Consider the following 15,084-nt stretch of genomic DNA (forward strand, 5'->3'; position numbering starts at 1 on the left):
AGTATCTCCAGAGCCCGCTCCAGTGTCTCCAGAGCCCGCTCCAGTATCTCCAGAGCCCGCTCCAGTATCTCCAGAGCCCGCTCCAGTATCTCCAGAGCCCGCTCCAGTATCTCCAGAGCCCGCTCCAGTGTCTCCAGAGCCCGCTCCAGTATCTCCAGAGCCAGCTCCAGTCCCCACAGAGCCAGCTCCAGTGCCTGTGGGGATTTTAATTGTATTTGAGGGGATGAAATGGCCCTCAACCCCAGTCTCCGCCGAGCCAAGTTCTCCAGTCTCCTCCGAGCCAAGTTCTCCAGTCTCCGCCGCCGAGCCAAGTTCTCCAGTCTCCGCCGCCGAGCCAAGTTCTCCAGTCTCCGCCGCCGAGCCAAGTTCTCCAGTCTCCGCCGCCGAGCCAAGTTCTCCAGTCTCCGCCGCCGAGCCAAGTTCTCCAGTCTCCGCCGCCGAGCCAAGTTCTCCAGTCTCCGCCGCCGAGCCAAGTTCTCCAGTCTCCGCCGCCGAGCCAAGTTCTCCAGTCTCCGCCGCCGAGCCAAGTTCTCCAGTCTCCGCCGCCGAGCCAAGTTCTCCAGTCTCCGCCGCCGAGCCAAGTTCTCCAGTCTCCGCCGCCGAGCCAAGTTCTCCAGTCTCCGCCGCCGAGCCAAGTTCTCCAGTCTCCGCCGCCGAGCCAAGTTCTCCAGTCTCCGCCGCCGAGCCAAGTTCTCCAGTCTCCGCCGCCGAGCCAAGTTCTCCAGTCTCCGCCGCCGAGCCAAGTTCTCCAGTCTCCGCCGCCGAGCCAAGTTCTCCAGTCTCCGCCGCCGAGCCAAGTTCTCCAGTCTCCGCCGCCGAGCCAAGTTCTCCAGTCTCCGCCGCCGAGCCAAGTTCTCCAGTCTCCGCCGCCGAGCAAAGTTCTCCAGTCTCCGCCGCCGAGCAAAGTTCTCCAGTCTCCGCCGCCGAGCAAAGTTCTCCAGTCTCCGCCGCCGAGCAAAGGGCTCCTGCCGCCGAGCAAAGGGCTCCTGCCGCCGAGCAAAGGGCTCCTGCCGCCGAGCAAAGGGCTCCTGCCGCCGCGCAAAGGGCTCCTGCCGCCGCCTACGAGCCCTCAGCTCCAGCCGCCGCCGCCGCCGAGCCAGCCGCTCCAGCCGCCGCCGCCGAGCCAGCCGCTCCAGCCGCCGCCGCCGAGCCAGCCGCTCCAGCCGCCGCCGCCGAGCCAGCCGCTCCAGCCGCCGCCGCCGCCGAACCTACTGCTCCTGCCGCCGCCGCCGCCGAACCTACTGCTCCTATGAACTGTGTTTTTGAACCCTCCAGCCCAAAGACTGTTTTCCCTCCCTGCCTCCCTCTCCCGCCTCCCATGTCTGTCTTCACTGAACCTTCACCTCAAGCCCCCTCGCCCAGATCTCCACCTCGGACCTCTGGGCGATTACCTACACCCTGGCTCCAACCTCCCTCTGCTCCACCGTTGCCCATCAGTCCTCCAGCCTCACAAGTCTCCATCCTGCCCCCGTTCACACCTTGGTCCCTCGTCAGCCTGCCTTCCCCTCTGGACTGCACTCCTCCGTCTCCGCTCCGTCCCTCCGTCCCTCGCTTCCAGTTGGCTTCCTCACTCCCCCTAGTGTTCACTTTGTTGTCTGTCGTCTGTGTTCAACTGCGGCCTTCTGGAGCCCCGGCTGCGCTTCGGTCGGCGGAGCCTTCGGTTCCGCCATCACCCGCCAGTCCTTCAGCGACGCCTGGGCTCAACGCCTCGAAGGCTTCGGCTCCTGACCCGCCATGGCTGCCCGCTGCACCTGACCCGCCATGTATGCCCGCTGCATGTCTGCCCGCTGCACCTGACCCGCCATGGCTGCCCGCTGCACCTGACCCGCCATGGCTGCCCACGGCTCCTGACCCCCCATGGCTGCCCACGGCTCCTGACCCGCCATGGTTTTTGGACCTGCCCTGGAGACCTCCACTCCAGTTTACTCCTTCCCCTGCTCCGGTTTGAGGTCTCCAGGGCGCCCGCCCCCCTCCCGGTTGTTACATCTACGGCGCGAGGACGCGCCTACCGGGAGGGGGAGGTACTGTTACAGATCCCTTGTTTCCCTGGACTCCATTTCCCAGAATCCTCCTGTTCTCCACACCTGCACTCACTTCCCTCGTCTGCTCCTCATCGTCACTCATCACCTGCACCTGGACTCTATTGTCAGCACTCCCCATATATTGCACTCACTCCCTTCACTCCTCGTCCGTTCTCTGTTTTGTTAAGGTGTCTGTCTGTTGTTCATTGCCATTGTTTGAAGTAAAGTCTCTATTATCGTGGAAATCCGTATCTGCCTCATCTCTCTACCAGCCACCCGTAACACTTACAGTAGAGAGGAAGATTATTACTGAATAATGACCTACATTTCAGTCACAAACATACAAACTAACTTTATACCACAACTAAAACTCAAAAAAAAAAAAATACATTTTTGACACCTGCCAATGGCCGGTGACTTGAGAAAATTTACTGGCCATAAATATTTTAACAGACAGTTAATCAAAACATCAAATGTCAAATATCACTGCATGTTCTTCACTGTATAAATTAAACATTATAAGATGAATCCTTATTAAAGTTACAAAAGTTATTCCGTCAAGAGCAGTGAGTGATTTTGTCTCTGTCCTGTGTTATTTGATTAAAAATAAAAACAGAGATGGCAGCAGGATCATTAGGACGCTGTCACTTTAATACCAAATGCACGGATCCAATATAATGATACACATGCGTTATCTTTTCAACTGTTTACGTTCCCTATAACCAACTAGCAGAGATGGGCATTTTTTGACATAATTTTGTATGACTCTGTCCGTTCAAGTGCAAGTAGAAGTTAAATGCAGCTTAATTCAGTATTCGAGCACTATCCAACTTTCTGGGCGTGCGCTTTGGATGTTTGCACAGAGAAAACCTACACAGCGAGTAACACGCTTGAATATTTAAATTGGAAAGGCTTAAACCTTTGTGATGATACAGCACTGGTCCATTAACTCTCACATACATTGTTCACGTTCATGTTTGCACAACATTGCATTGTTAGAAATAGAATTCATAAAAATGTTACCGGACAACTGGCAATTGACACCGTTTCATATACTCACCAACACCAATTTTTACTCGCATTTGGCTATTGCCGAGTGTTTATTTTAGGCCCTGATCATACAGAATGATGTTTTTTGAAAGTGTAAAAATGCAGAAAGTTTTCTTTGATAGGTAGGGTTAGGGGATAGAATATACCTTTGTTTGTACAGTATAAACAACATCATGACTATGGAAAGTCCCCATAAAACATGGAATGTGTGTGTGAGTGTGTTTTGTCAGTCAGCAGATGGTAAAGGAGGGCACTCACTCCTCCTCACTCCCCTCATCAGGGAAATCACACTCACAGGCTCCCTGGGCCCAGCATTAACAGGCAAATTAATTTTCTGCTAATCATACTCCCTCTTTCTCTCTCTGCATCTCTCTTTCTGTCTGACAAGAGACTACTCCAGAAAAAGACCTCCATCAGAAGAGATGAGAGGTGAACTGGTGTGTTTATAGGAAATGTATAGTTTAAAACTTTAAAATGTAAGTGTAGAGACACTGTAACTAAAAAGACGAAGAGCTTTCCTCATGCAAGTACTCACATTCTTGTTTGAAAGTGAAATATTCAGTCAAATGTCTACATTCATGGTTTCCCCGCAATAGAAACAGCGTCTTTGGGTAGAGGATTTTCAGCGACCAGAGGTAAAGGACACACTGAAGGAGAAAATATAGATAGAAAGAAAGATGCTTTCACAGACCATACCAAGATATCAGGACAAAGATGGTGTGTACTACAAACTATAGAGTCCCTAAGCTAGGTGAAAATGAACCCTAGAGCAAACTCACCTCAATACTGAAGTACCCTCTGTCCACGTAATCCCCTAAAAACAGGTACCTTGTTGTCGCAGGAGACCCGCCAACCTCAAATAACTTCATCAGGTCAAAGAACTGCCCGTGGATATCACCACACACTGCAATATGACAAAAAAGTTTGGCTTTAGCTGAAGGAAACACTCTTGCTTGCAAAACAAAATAATTAGAATAGTAAAAAAGGTTTTAGCACAATGATCATTTGAAAAGTTGTAAATATAAATATTGAAAGAGAAAAATGGAAAAACCCTGAGGTCAAGACCAATCACAATTCAGTACACAAATAATTTAGTAAAGTTAGTTATCAGTGTAAATCAAAGACATGATACTAAAACTTGAGCTAATACAAAAAAAAGGATATTTTTATATATTTTAGGATTAGATAGAGTTATAATTTTATTTGTCAAAATGTTTAATGATTTTAAACATTTAAAATAAATAAATAATATTCATTGGTAGTGTAATTGAAAGGAAGATTTAAAACCATTAAACTTCTATCTACTGAACAATGTTTAGAAAAAGAAACAAAATTTCTAAACAAAATGCAAAAAATGTATTAAAATGTTTTATTTAAAATATTTAAAATAATAATATTATTGTTATACAGATATCAGTGTAAATCAAAGGCAGATATTAAAACTTTTATCGCAATGCAAAAAGTATTTTACAGTTAGATATAATATATTGATTTATTAAAATGTTTATTAATTTTAAAATAAAGTTTCTACTTACAAAGTTTATAAAAACCAAAAACTGCACAGCAAACTTAAAGCTATGAAGTTAAAGTATATATAAATATTAAACAAATAATTAAATGTTAAGTGAGAATAGACAGATATGTCAATGTGAAAAGAGTTCTTTGCAGTCAGATCTGCTATCTAACAGCCTAAACCTTGACACCTTGCTTTCATTGGGAAATTGTGCTTGTAAACTGATTTCATGGGGTCAGCAAATAAAGCAGTCATGCTGAAAACCCTCTTTCAGTATGTAACCTGCTATGAGCTCTATGAGCCACAATCATGTAAACTAAAAAATAAAATAAAGATAAAATCATAATTTCCCTCATTTTAATAGGTCCTATTAGCAACCATAAATGGTTCCTGCATTTAATATGTGTTCTGTGGAGGCAAGGGAGGCAGTGTCTCCTCAAAAAAAAATATATATATATATATATATATTACAAAGCAAATATTACAAAATGTGACATTAAAAAGTGTAAAAATCACTTGTGTTTATAAAGTAACAATGTCCAACAGCGACACCAGCAGGTAAAGTTACAGCAGGAATATATTTCTCTCTTGACTCCCCTGAGCTCATTTAGTTTTAAAGAGCACATCACGCTACAATTGGATATGATTGGTTTGTGCGATAAATCCCACCTCTTTTTTTGTGCACGTTCTCAGATTGGCCTGAATGAATACAATGATGGCATTAATGGGAACAATAATTAAAAAGTAAGTAAACAACTCAGCCACTTACATATCACTGCTTTTTGTCACGCCACAATCGAAATTGAAATAGCCTGAAAACATATTAACTGTGGGGTTTTTTAGTGAGCAATCAGCTTGGGGAAATTAAATTTACATCTTTGTGTCTGTGTCTGTGACCAATGTGTACAAGCTTGAAGATTGCTGAAAATAAGTGAACTATTAAATAGAACAGCTCAACATTAGTTCACAAATAAAACATATTGTTTAAATTGTTACTGCCTTTAGTTATTATTTTGGAATAAATGTAAAAATGTATGAAAACACTAACTTGATGAAATTTATACTTGGTTTTATAGAACATTACATAGTGTAAAAATACAAACTATAATTGTATTTGGCCTCTCTTTTTTATGTAGCCTAATGTTTATTTAACCAGGAAAATTGAGTGTAACATGGACATACATTTACATTTGATATATATAAAAAAATTATGTAATGCCATGGTGTAACCACTAGTTTCCTATAGTTCTATATAAAGTGGCTTATAAATTCTGCAGTGGTTTTTAGACATTATATTTGTCATTACATTACATTTTTATTAAGTTGTGGTTTTGAAATTATACTTAGACATTCTAAAAGACTACTTTTTGTCAAGGTTTACATTTTTTTTGTTTGAAATGTTGATTTGATTTGTCGTGTTTTGCATTAATTTTACTACAGTCAAACCTGAACAAAGAGGAGGACATTTTGTTATACATACCATCAAAATTCAATAAAAATATAACAAAAACAAAAAAGGTATGTTTTATTACAGCTTAATAAATCTGGGTCTGATCTGATTTCAAACTCTTATTTGAGTCTTTTAGCTCAATTTTACCATATTGTTACAGCCACACTGATTCTTTTGTGTGTGTATAACAGTGTGTTGTATATGTGTGTCTATGAATGTGTATGAGTGTGTGTTTGAGTGGGTTTTGTACTCTTGATGTTTTAGAGTGTAACGTCTTTCATGCTCTTCATTTTTTTTACTACTTTGTGGCTGAATTATTGATTTTATTTTATACATTTGCATAAACTTGCTCTGTGTTATAGTCATGCTAGTTCATATATATGTGTATGGGGGGAAGGGGGTGTTGGGGTGGTTGTGTCTATTTTGCACTCTTGACATTTTAGAGTGTCATCCCTTCATTGCTGTACACTTTTTGTCTGCACAGTGGCTGATTTGTAGTTTGTACCATCGAAAGATTCTCTGAGTTTTCATATTTTTTCATATTTCCCATTAATTTACTAAGTCGGTCATTTTTGACCGTGAAGCAGCCAAGTGTGACTATTTTTTTACGACCCTTTAACATTTCAGAATCATGTACATGATTTTTTTTGTGTGTTCACATAGTTAATGTGACAAAAATCACCAAATGTCATCCTATTCCGATGAAGCAAAAAAAATTTTAAATTTCAATACGTAAAAAGTTTCGATCATTTTTGACCGAAGAGGACCAGAGGGTTAATTTAAAATGTCTCAGGTTACTTGACTGTTCCCTGAAAAAGCGGGAATGAGATGATGTGCTTGATTTTAAGTGCTATGGGGAAAATGTCCTCGTTTGACTGGTTGTGAACACGTGTGGCAAACACGCCAAAAAATTTGGCTTAAATAACCTCTGATGATGACGTCATTGGATTGCCCATGTCAGAGGCTATAAATAGATGTAAGACTGGTGCTTTTGTCTGAAGAACATCCTGAACATGCCCTCAGTGCGACAATGAGGGCACAAACACGAGAGGAGCCTCAAACACAAGCTTGAGATGTCGATTCAAGTATGTGAGAGCCCGGAGTAACATGAACATCCAACCTATAGAATCTAATGAATGTGTGCAGAGAGGACCAGCCTACCGCATCACAAACTTGCTGAAAGGGGGTGCCTCTTGCTAAAGTCCTGGAGGACGCAACCCCCTGGTAGAATGAGCCCTAATGCCTAGAGGCGAATCTTGACTGCATGCCTCATAGGCTAGGACGATAGCATTACTCACCCAATGTGACATAGTCTGCTTTGTAGCAGCCACCACCAGTTAAGGCCCCCATGGCAAATGAATCGTTGCTCTGACTTACGCCATTGGCTAGTACAGTGGATGTAAATCTGAAGGACTGTGGCCCCTCAAGGACCACGGCTAAATCTTGGATTCTGACAGGAGACCTCAGTCGCCTAGGTCCACGAATGAAGCGGCAATCAAAGGGTGTTTCCCCACTGAAATTTCGTCAATCAGAGCGTGGCATCTTTTTTGGGAATCAGACAATAACTTCTCTGCAGGGGCAACTAATTTTGATGCAACGTCGAGTGACGCAGTGTCCTGTGACGCAGTGTCTTGTGACACAGTGTCTTGTGACGCAGTGTCTTGATGGGGGAATGTAAAATGTCTCGTGTCCTGAAAAACGGCGAAAAAAAAAAAAGAGTCAACTGAACATTTAATATTTCCCTGGAAACCACTGCCCCCCGAAACACCAGAGGAGCTCATTCTTGATGTAATTTTTTTACACGCCTCGTCCCAGGGGACACACCCCCTTGGTCCTGGGCGCAAAGGCTTCAGGGCCTCTTCTTTTTTTGAGATCAGAGATCTCAGGTCCAGCTTCTTATTAGATAGTGGAGCGTGGTGCGCCGGTCCCCAGTCTTTACGAGGGGGAGCACGACTCGCGAATTTCTGTTTCTGAGCTTTTCATTTCTGAGAAGCCGGACCTGGTTGGGGCTGGGTGGATGATAGCCCTGACCATTGGCCATGGCGGGGGCAGAACAAACGCCTCCTCGTGCTTCTTAACCTCCTGGAGCCTACTGAAAACAGTATGGAATGAGTTGCGGTCCAGTTTTTTGAGCAGCTCCGCCTGGTATGCCTGCAACACCGCCATGCCGGCAGCACCAGCCTGACCGGCCACCTGAAAAGCTATCCCTACCAGCGTAGATGTAATTCTGCACGGTCTGGAGGGAAGCTCAGGCTTTTTGAGTGATGATGTACTGACAGGGGAGATAGCTTGCCAGCGTCTCTTCAACCTGGGGCATAATCGTTTAGCCCTGTGCCTTTGCACCAATGATAGTCGAATAGATTGACATTGTGGGCACAAAGACACAAGAAGAATAAGGCTTATTCTATGATTTAGTGAGTTCATGATGTAAATCAGGAAAGAAGGGGAGGGATCGTCTCTCTGGTGCCTCCCCCTGGCCACCCGACAGAAATCTACTGTCTAACTTGGATTGCCTGGAGGTTTCTTGTTCCTGTGGCCAGTCTAACTGAAGACTGTCCACAGCGTGAGTCACTACCTCAAGTAACTCATCCTAAGATCGATCGTCACGAGAGGAGCACTTGGAGGCAGTCAAGTCATCTTCATTTATATAGCGCTTTTTACAATACAGATTGTTTCAAAGCAGCTTCACAGTGAAATAGGAAAATTAATTGACAGAGATTGTTTTGGCTTTACAGCAGCTCTAGGAAAAAGTTATTAAGCTATCGGGCCTGGATCTGGCAGACTACGGTAAACCTTGGGATAATCAGAGAGACTAATATTAGTGTAGACGGCATTCTTCTTTTGATGTAGTGAGTACATCAGGTGTTATGGGCAGTACACTTGATATCCATATTAACAGGGCAAGTAACGTCCCCAGCCCAGTCTGAAGAAGTGCCGGAGCGTGCTTCAGAAGAGGACGCGAGGACTGAAAGGGACTCACCTCCTGCTCTCCAGCCAGATTGATGATTGCGAGCCCCATGATATTAACAGAGGACACGCAGGCTTGCTCTTTATGAAAGAATGCAAGCCTGGAGCGGAGCACTCTGATGGAGAAGTGATCGCAGTGCTCACACTCTGCATCCTTGAAGGCTGATAAAGCGTGTTCTTCCCCCCGACACCATACACAAAAATCATGTGCATCATCCTGTGCGATGGGCCATGTGCATGGGGGCACGCATCTCTTTTTGGACTCAACATGATTTAGTTTTTTTTTTTTTTTTTTTTTTTTAAACTATTTTCTTTTCATGTAAAGAGAAAGAGATAGAGAGTATGAAAATGCTTTATTCCTGCCTGGTAAATCTAACACCTAACGAAAGGGATAGTTTGAGAGGAAAGAGTTTGTTTCAGCACACACGGACACAATGCAGTTTTGAAGACAAAAGAACCTGATGAGCGCACCTGTCTCACATCTATTTAGTGCTTAAAATCAAGCACAGCTTTGAGTGTAGCTTTTGAAAGGGAACACCACCGCACATTGTTGATGTTGTGATGTGCAAAATATGTTTATTTTGTCAACTGAAGATTTTGTGTCTGACTATGGTGACAAAATTCAATAGTTACAGCTGAAAATCAGTTTGAAACCATTCAACAAACATTTTGTATATTAAGATGGGAGGGAAAAAGCTGTCTACATGCTCATAGAAAGATCACCATCCTGACTGAAATGTGTGTGTGTATGTGAAAAAAGAAAGACAGAGAAAGATAGCAGAAGATATGGCAAGTTTTGTTTTATATTTAATGAAGACATCTAATTAGAGCTTTTCTCATGTGAGAGTATGTTCCCAATGGGAGGTCAAAAGGCTAAAGACCACAAGGTCTGGAATGACTGAAAGCACACAAAGCTAACCATCTCTCTCTCTGTGTGTAGTGGGTTCCAGGGAATTAAATCAGTTATCCAACATCCCATTAATGTTTAATGATTCCTGTGTGTGAAATTCACTAGGCCACCAGCTGATTAGGGTTCAGAAATGCATGCTGGGAGAGAGGGAGAGGTTCGGTCTCAGGTGTGAGGCCAACGCAAGCAGAAAAAGTTTCCTGTGTTTAGCTTCTCTGCCTGCTAAATGATGGTACCTTCATTGCTGTGGAGCAATATCTTTGTCCTGGGTCAGACCTGCTGAACCTCACTTTGACTCATGGGAAATTAAAGTCACTAGGTGCAGTTCATTATCTGACCTCTCCTAACAATATCATTTATTCTCCAATGTCGTCTCAGGCCGGGTTCACACCGCAAGCGGCAGCAGAGTGGAAGCAGCGTGTTAGCAGCGTGTGAGCGTGAACTGCAGCTGCAGAGACGCGCGAGTATTCACACTGGAAGCATTTGTACAGCGTCACAGCAGTGGCTCAAAGCTGCATATAAAGTGAGCATTTCTTTACAAAGACAGCTATAAATTTGTTTTTATAATTGGCCATTGTTAAACTTGATAGTCTTGAAAGTTTGTTAACATGCAAGATGTACAACACTCCCATATAAAATAAAAATAAATAAATAAAAGCCTCATCATCCATTGCTGCACACGAATGAGGTAAGCTTTGTGTTTTACATCATATGACGCATGAACATGCTTACAAGACTGCAAACTCGGCGAAAAAGACAGCAAACTTGGGTTTGATTTGGGTATGCAAGAGCCTATTTTGCTGTCTGCGTAATAACTAAAATAATATTTATATATCATATTTTCTGGCTAGTTTAGTTTAGTTTTCTATAATATACCATAATTAAACCCAAACTGAATGATTAAAAACAAGTTTAAATGAGTAAATCTTCTATAAATATTTTTTAATATTAATTTTCTTTCATGACATACTTCAATTCTTGTTAAAACACACTAGATATGCTTATTCTGTGCATTTTGCACACTTTTTGTGTGAAATTATATTTTGTCCATCAAAGGTGTACTTCACTTTAATTGAGCGTTAGCAGCGCAGCAAAAATAGACCCAGCGCCGAAACGATTGCGGCACTGCTGCTTCTGCTCCTGCTACGCGCTGCCACGCAGCCTCTGCGTGTAGTGTGAATGCCCTCATCTGTTAACATGGGCGCCGAAAAAAATACGCGCTATTTCCGCTCTGCTGCTGCTTACGGTGTGAACCCAGCCTCAGACTGTATTTTCAGAATTTTTCTACTAAGGTAAGAGATCTGTTTTTCCTGTTATAAAATTCATATGTAGTCATTCTGACTCACCACAGAGAATTACATAAATATATATGCCTGTGCATATCTAAAACTCCCTGTTGTTTGTCTCTAGAGATTTACTTTTTTCATATTCATATTACAGTATGCTTAGCTGAATTTTTAGCATCATTACTCTTTAGTCTTTAGTCTCTCATGATCCTTCAGAAATCATTTGCTGCTCAAGAAACATTTCTGATTATTATCAATGTTGAAAACAGTTGTGCTGCTTAATACAAACCTGATTCCAAAAAAGTTGGGACACTGTACAAATTGTGAATAAAAACAGAATGCAATGATGTGGAAGTTTCAAATTTCAATATTTTATTCAGAATACAACATAGATGACATATCAAATGTTTAAACTGAGAAAATGTATCATTTTAAAAGTTGATTTTAAATTTCATGGCATCAACACATCTCAAAAAAAGGTGGGCCATGTTTACCACTGTGTGGCAACCCCTCTTTTTATAACAGTCTGCAAATGTCTGGGGACTGAGGAGACAAGTTGCTCAAGTTTAGGAATAGGAATGTTGTCCCATTCTTGTCTAAAAAAGGCTTCTAGTTGCTCAACTGTCTTAGGTCTTCTCTGTCGCATCTTCCTCTTTATGATGCGCCAAATGTTTTCTATGGGTGAAAGATCTGGACTGCAGGCTGGCCATTTCTGTACCCGGATTATTCTTCTACGCAGCCATGATGTTGTAATTGATGCAGTATGTGGTCTGGCATTGTCATGTTGGAAAATGCAAGGTGTTCCCTGAAAGAGACAACATCTGGATGGGAGCATATGTTGTTCTAGAACTTGGATATACCTTTCAGCATTGATGGTGCCTTTCCAGATGTGTAAGCTGCCCATGCCAGACGCACTCATGCAACCCCATACCGTCAGAGATGCAGGCTTCTGAACTGAGCGCTGATAACAACTTGGGTTGTCCTTGTCCTCTTTAGTCTGGATGACATGGCGTCCCATTTTTCCAAAAAGAACTTCAAATTTTGATTCGTCTGACCACAGAACAGTTTTCCACTTTGCCACAGTCCATTTTAAATGAGCCTTAGCCCAGAGAAAATGCCTGCTCTTCTGGATCATGTTTAGATATGGCTTCTTTTTTGACCTACAGAGTTTTAGCCGGCAAAAGCGAATGGCACGGTGGATTGTGTTCACCGACAATGTTTTCTGGAAGTATTCCTGAGCCCATGTTGTGATTTCCATTACAGTAGCATTCTTGTATGTGACGCAGTGCCGTCTAAGGGCCCGAAGATCACCGGCATCCAGTATGGTTTTCCGGCCTTGACCCTTACACACAGAGATTGTTCCAAATTCTCTGAATCTTTGGGTGATATTATGCACTGTAGATGATGATAACTTCAAACTCTTTGCAATTTTTCTGTGAGAAACTCCTTTCTGATATTGCTCCACTATTTTTCGCCGCAGCATTGGAGGAATTGGTGATCCTCTGCCCATCTTGACTTCTGAGAGACACTGCCACTCTGAGAGGCTCTTTTTATACCCAATCATGTTGCCAATTGACCTAATAAGTTGCAAATTGGTCCTCCAGCTGTTCTTTATATGTACATTTAACTTAACATCCGGCCTCTTATTGCTACCTGTCCCAACTTTTTTGGAATGTGTAGCTCTCATGAAATCCAAAATGAGCCAATATTTGGCATGACATTTCAAAATGTCTCATTTTCAACATTTGATATGTTGTCTATATTCTATTGTGAATAAAATATAAGTTTATGAGATTTGTAAATTATTGCATTCCTTTTTATTCACAATTTGTACAGTGTCCCAACTTTTTTGGAATTGGGTTTGTATTTTTTGTGGATGATACAATACCATTTAAAGGTTTGGAGTAAGTAAGAATAAAAAAAATAAAGAAATTAATACTTTTATTCACCAAGGACGCATTACATTGATCAAAAGTGGCTAGGAATAAATTAAATTAAAAATAGAAAACTTCTTTTAAATTGTAATAATATTTCACAGTATTACTGTTTTTACTCAAAATCAAATAAATGCAGTCCTGGTGAGCATTAGAAACTTTTCTTACAAAAACAAAAATCTGAATTATCCCAAACTTTTGACCTATAGTTTATGTATTTGATATTTATTTAGAGATGAAAATGACCTTCAATGACCATATATGTTAATAATATAATAAAACATCTGTTTTTATCTACAGATCATGCCCTCTTTTGTTTTTAGTGATCAGTAACCTGTAACTGGGGCCTCTATGTCCAGCATGGTCTTCTCTTGGCGGAGGATGGCGGCCCCCTCATTGATGATGCGTAGGGCGACGGGCTCCTCCACGCGGCCCTCTTTAGTGAGGTGAGCCTTCAGCAGGTCCACACGTGGTTTCCCCTCACAGTCGAACACCTCTCGCATGCTCAACCTGTGGCTCAGTGGAAACGGCACCGCTGAAGAGAAAGAGAGTGACAGAGAAAAGAGTAAATGATATAGAAATCCAAGAGGGAATAAGATTACAAAACACATCCATTGTAGAGTGACACATCCAGAATGCTGAACAAACTTTATTCCTGAATTCAGCTAGCATTCAGGCCAGAAAGCACAAGACATATTCAATGGCACACATTCAGAGGGCTTCCAGATGACTTTGTGAGGAACATGAGGATGAGAAACCAGACTGACTACACAATTTAGGGTACGTTTACATGACAACGATATACTTAAAACAGAGAAGTTTTTCCTTTGAGTTCTCTGCATACAGACGATACCACTGTCAAAAAGATCCCCATTCAAACAAACCCGTGAAAATGACTAAAAACGCTGTATTCTGCTGGCAGACCATTAGATGGCGATGAAACACTATAGACTGAACATGTAATGCGCATGTGCATGGGGTCATCCTTTTCACAGATTCGCGTTTTTGTTTTTTTTACAGAGACCATTTTCAACAACTTGCACTTTGAAACCTGCTTTAAAACATTTGCGTTTTCAGGCCACCGAAACGCTGTTGTCGTGAAAATGAATGACCAAAACGCATAAAAAGTTTTCCGTTTTTAGTTGAAAATGGTGTTGTGTAAATGGCACCTTAGATCAGGGGTTTTCAACTCTGGCCCTTGAAGTCCAGAGTTTGGCTCCAAACTTGATCAATCTCACCTGTCTTTAAGTTTCTAGTAATCCTTATGAGCTTTTTTATCTTGTTCAGGTGTATTAGGGTTGGAGCTAAACTCTGCAGGAAAGTGGACCTCGAGGGCCGAGTTAAGAACCTCTGATTTAGATGATGGAAACTGAGGAATATCCAACACAATCTACTAAAATAATATTGCTAAATAATGCTATTAATTCTAAGTGATTACAATTTTCACCTTGTGGGTGAAAAAACAAGTGAAAAATCCCATAGAAGGAAGAATCAACTTGAGGGTGGGCAAACATTCCTAGACATGCATACCAGTAAATGTTAATATACTAATTAAACATTAAAGCACTCACACATTTACTAGAATTTCTAAAACGCTTACTTACAGTTGTTTCAACCAATTTAATCTGGATTTTACAGTCACCATGATCAATCAAAATTGAATATTGCAGTATTTAATTTAAATTATTTATCAATGTACATGTTTTTTCTTTTTTTTAATAATGTACCACAGTCTTTAATCAAAATAACTTCCCCTCCCTCTTGCAGCGACATATCTTCTCTTCTCTTATGACACATTTACTGACCTGAGGGAGGTGTTACTCATGTGTCACTCACATGAGATCCACCAATTGCAAACCACAACCATCCAATCAATTTCTCATGGACAAAACTGAGTCCCGCCCTCCATCACTGAGTCCTGCCCTAACATTAAAAATACTAACTTCACCTTTATTT

At 42.1% G+C, this 15,084-nt stretch overlaps 1 protein-coding gene across 1 annotated transcript in view; it reads right to left on the minus strand.

The window, feature by feature from the left end:
* Positions 1–15,084, minus strand: part of ppp3cb (protein phosphatase 3, catalytic subunit, beta isozyme) — a 123,606-nt gene that overhangs the window by 48,527 nt on the left and 59,995 nt on the right. Inside the window, exons 3-5 of the mRNA XM_067390689.1 lie at positions 13,463–13,663; positions 3,851–3,975; positions 3,607–3,718 (exon numbers count right to left, since the gene is read on the minus strand). Coding sequence (XP_067246790.1) covers positions 3,607–3,718; positions 3,851–3,975; positions 13,463–13,663 — 438 coding nt within the window. The remainder of the gene's footprint in view (positions 1–3,606; positions 3,719–3,850; positions 3,976–13,462; positions 13,664–15,084) is intronic.

This window comes from Chanodichthys erythropterus, chromosome 1 (genome assembly GCF_024489055.1).
Source record: "Chanodichthys erythropterus isolate Z2021 chromosome 1, ASM2448905v1, whole genome shotgun sequence".
Classification (NCBI taxonomy): domain Eukaryota; kingdom Metazoa; phylum Chordata; class Actinopteri; order Cypriniformes; family Xenocyprididae; genus Chanodichthys; species Chanodichthys erythropterus.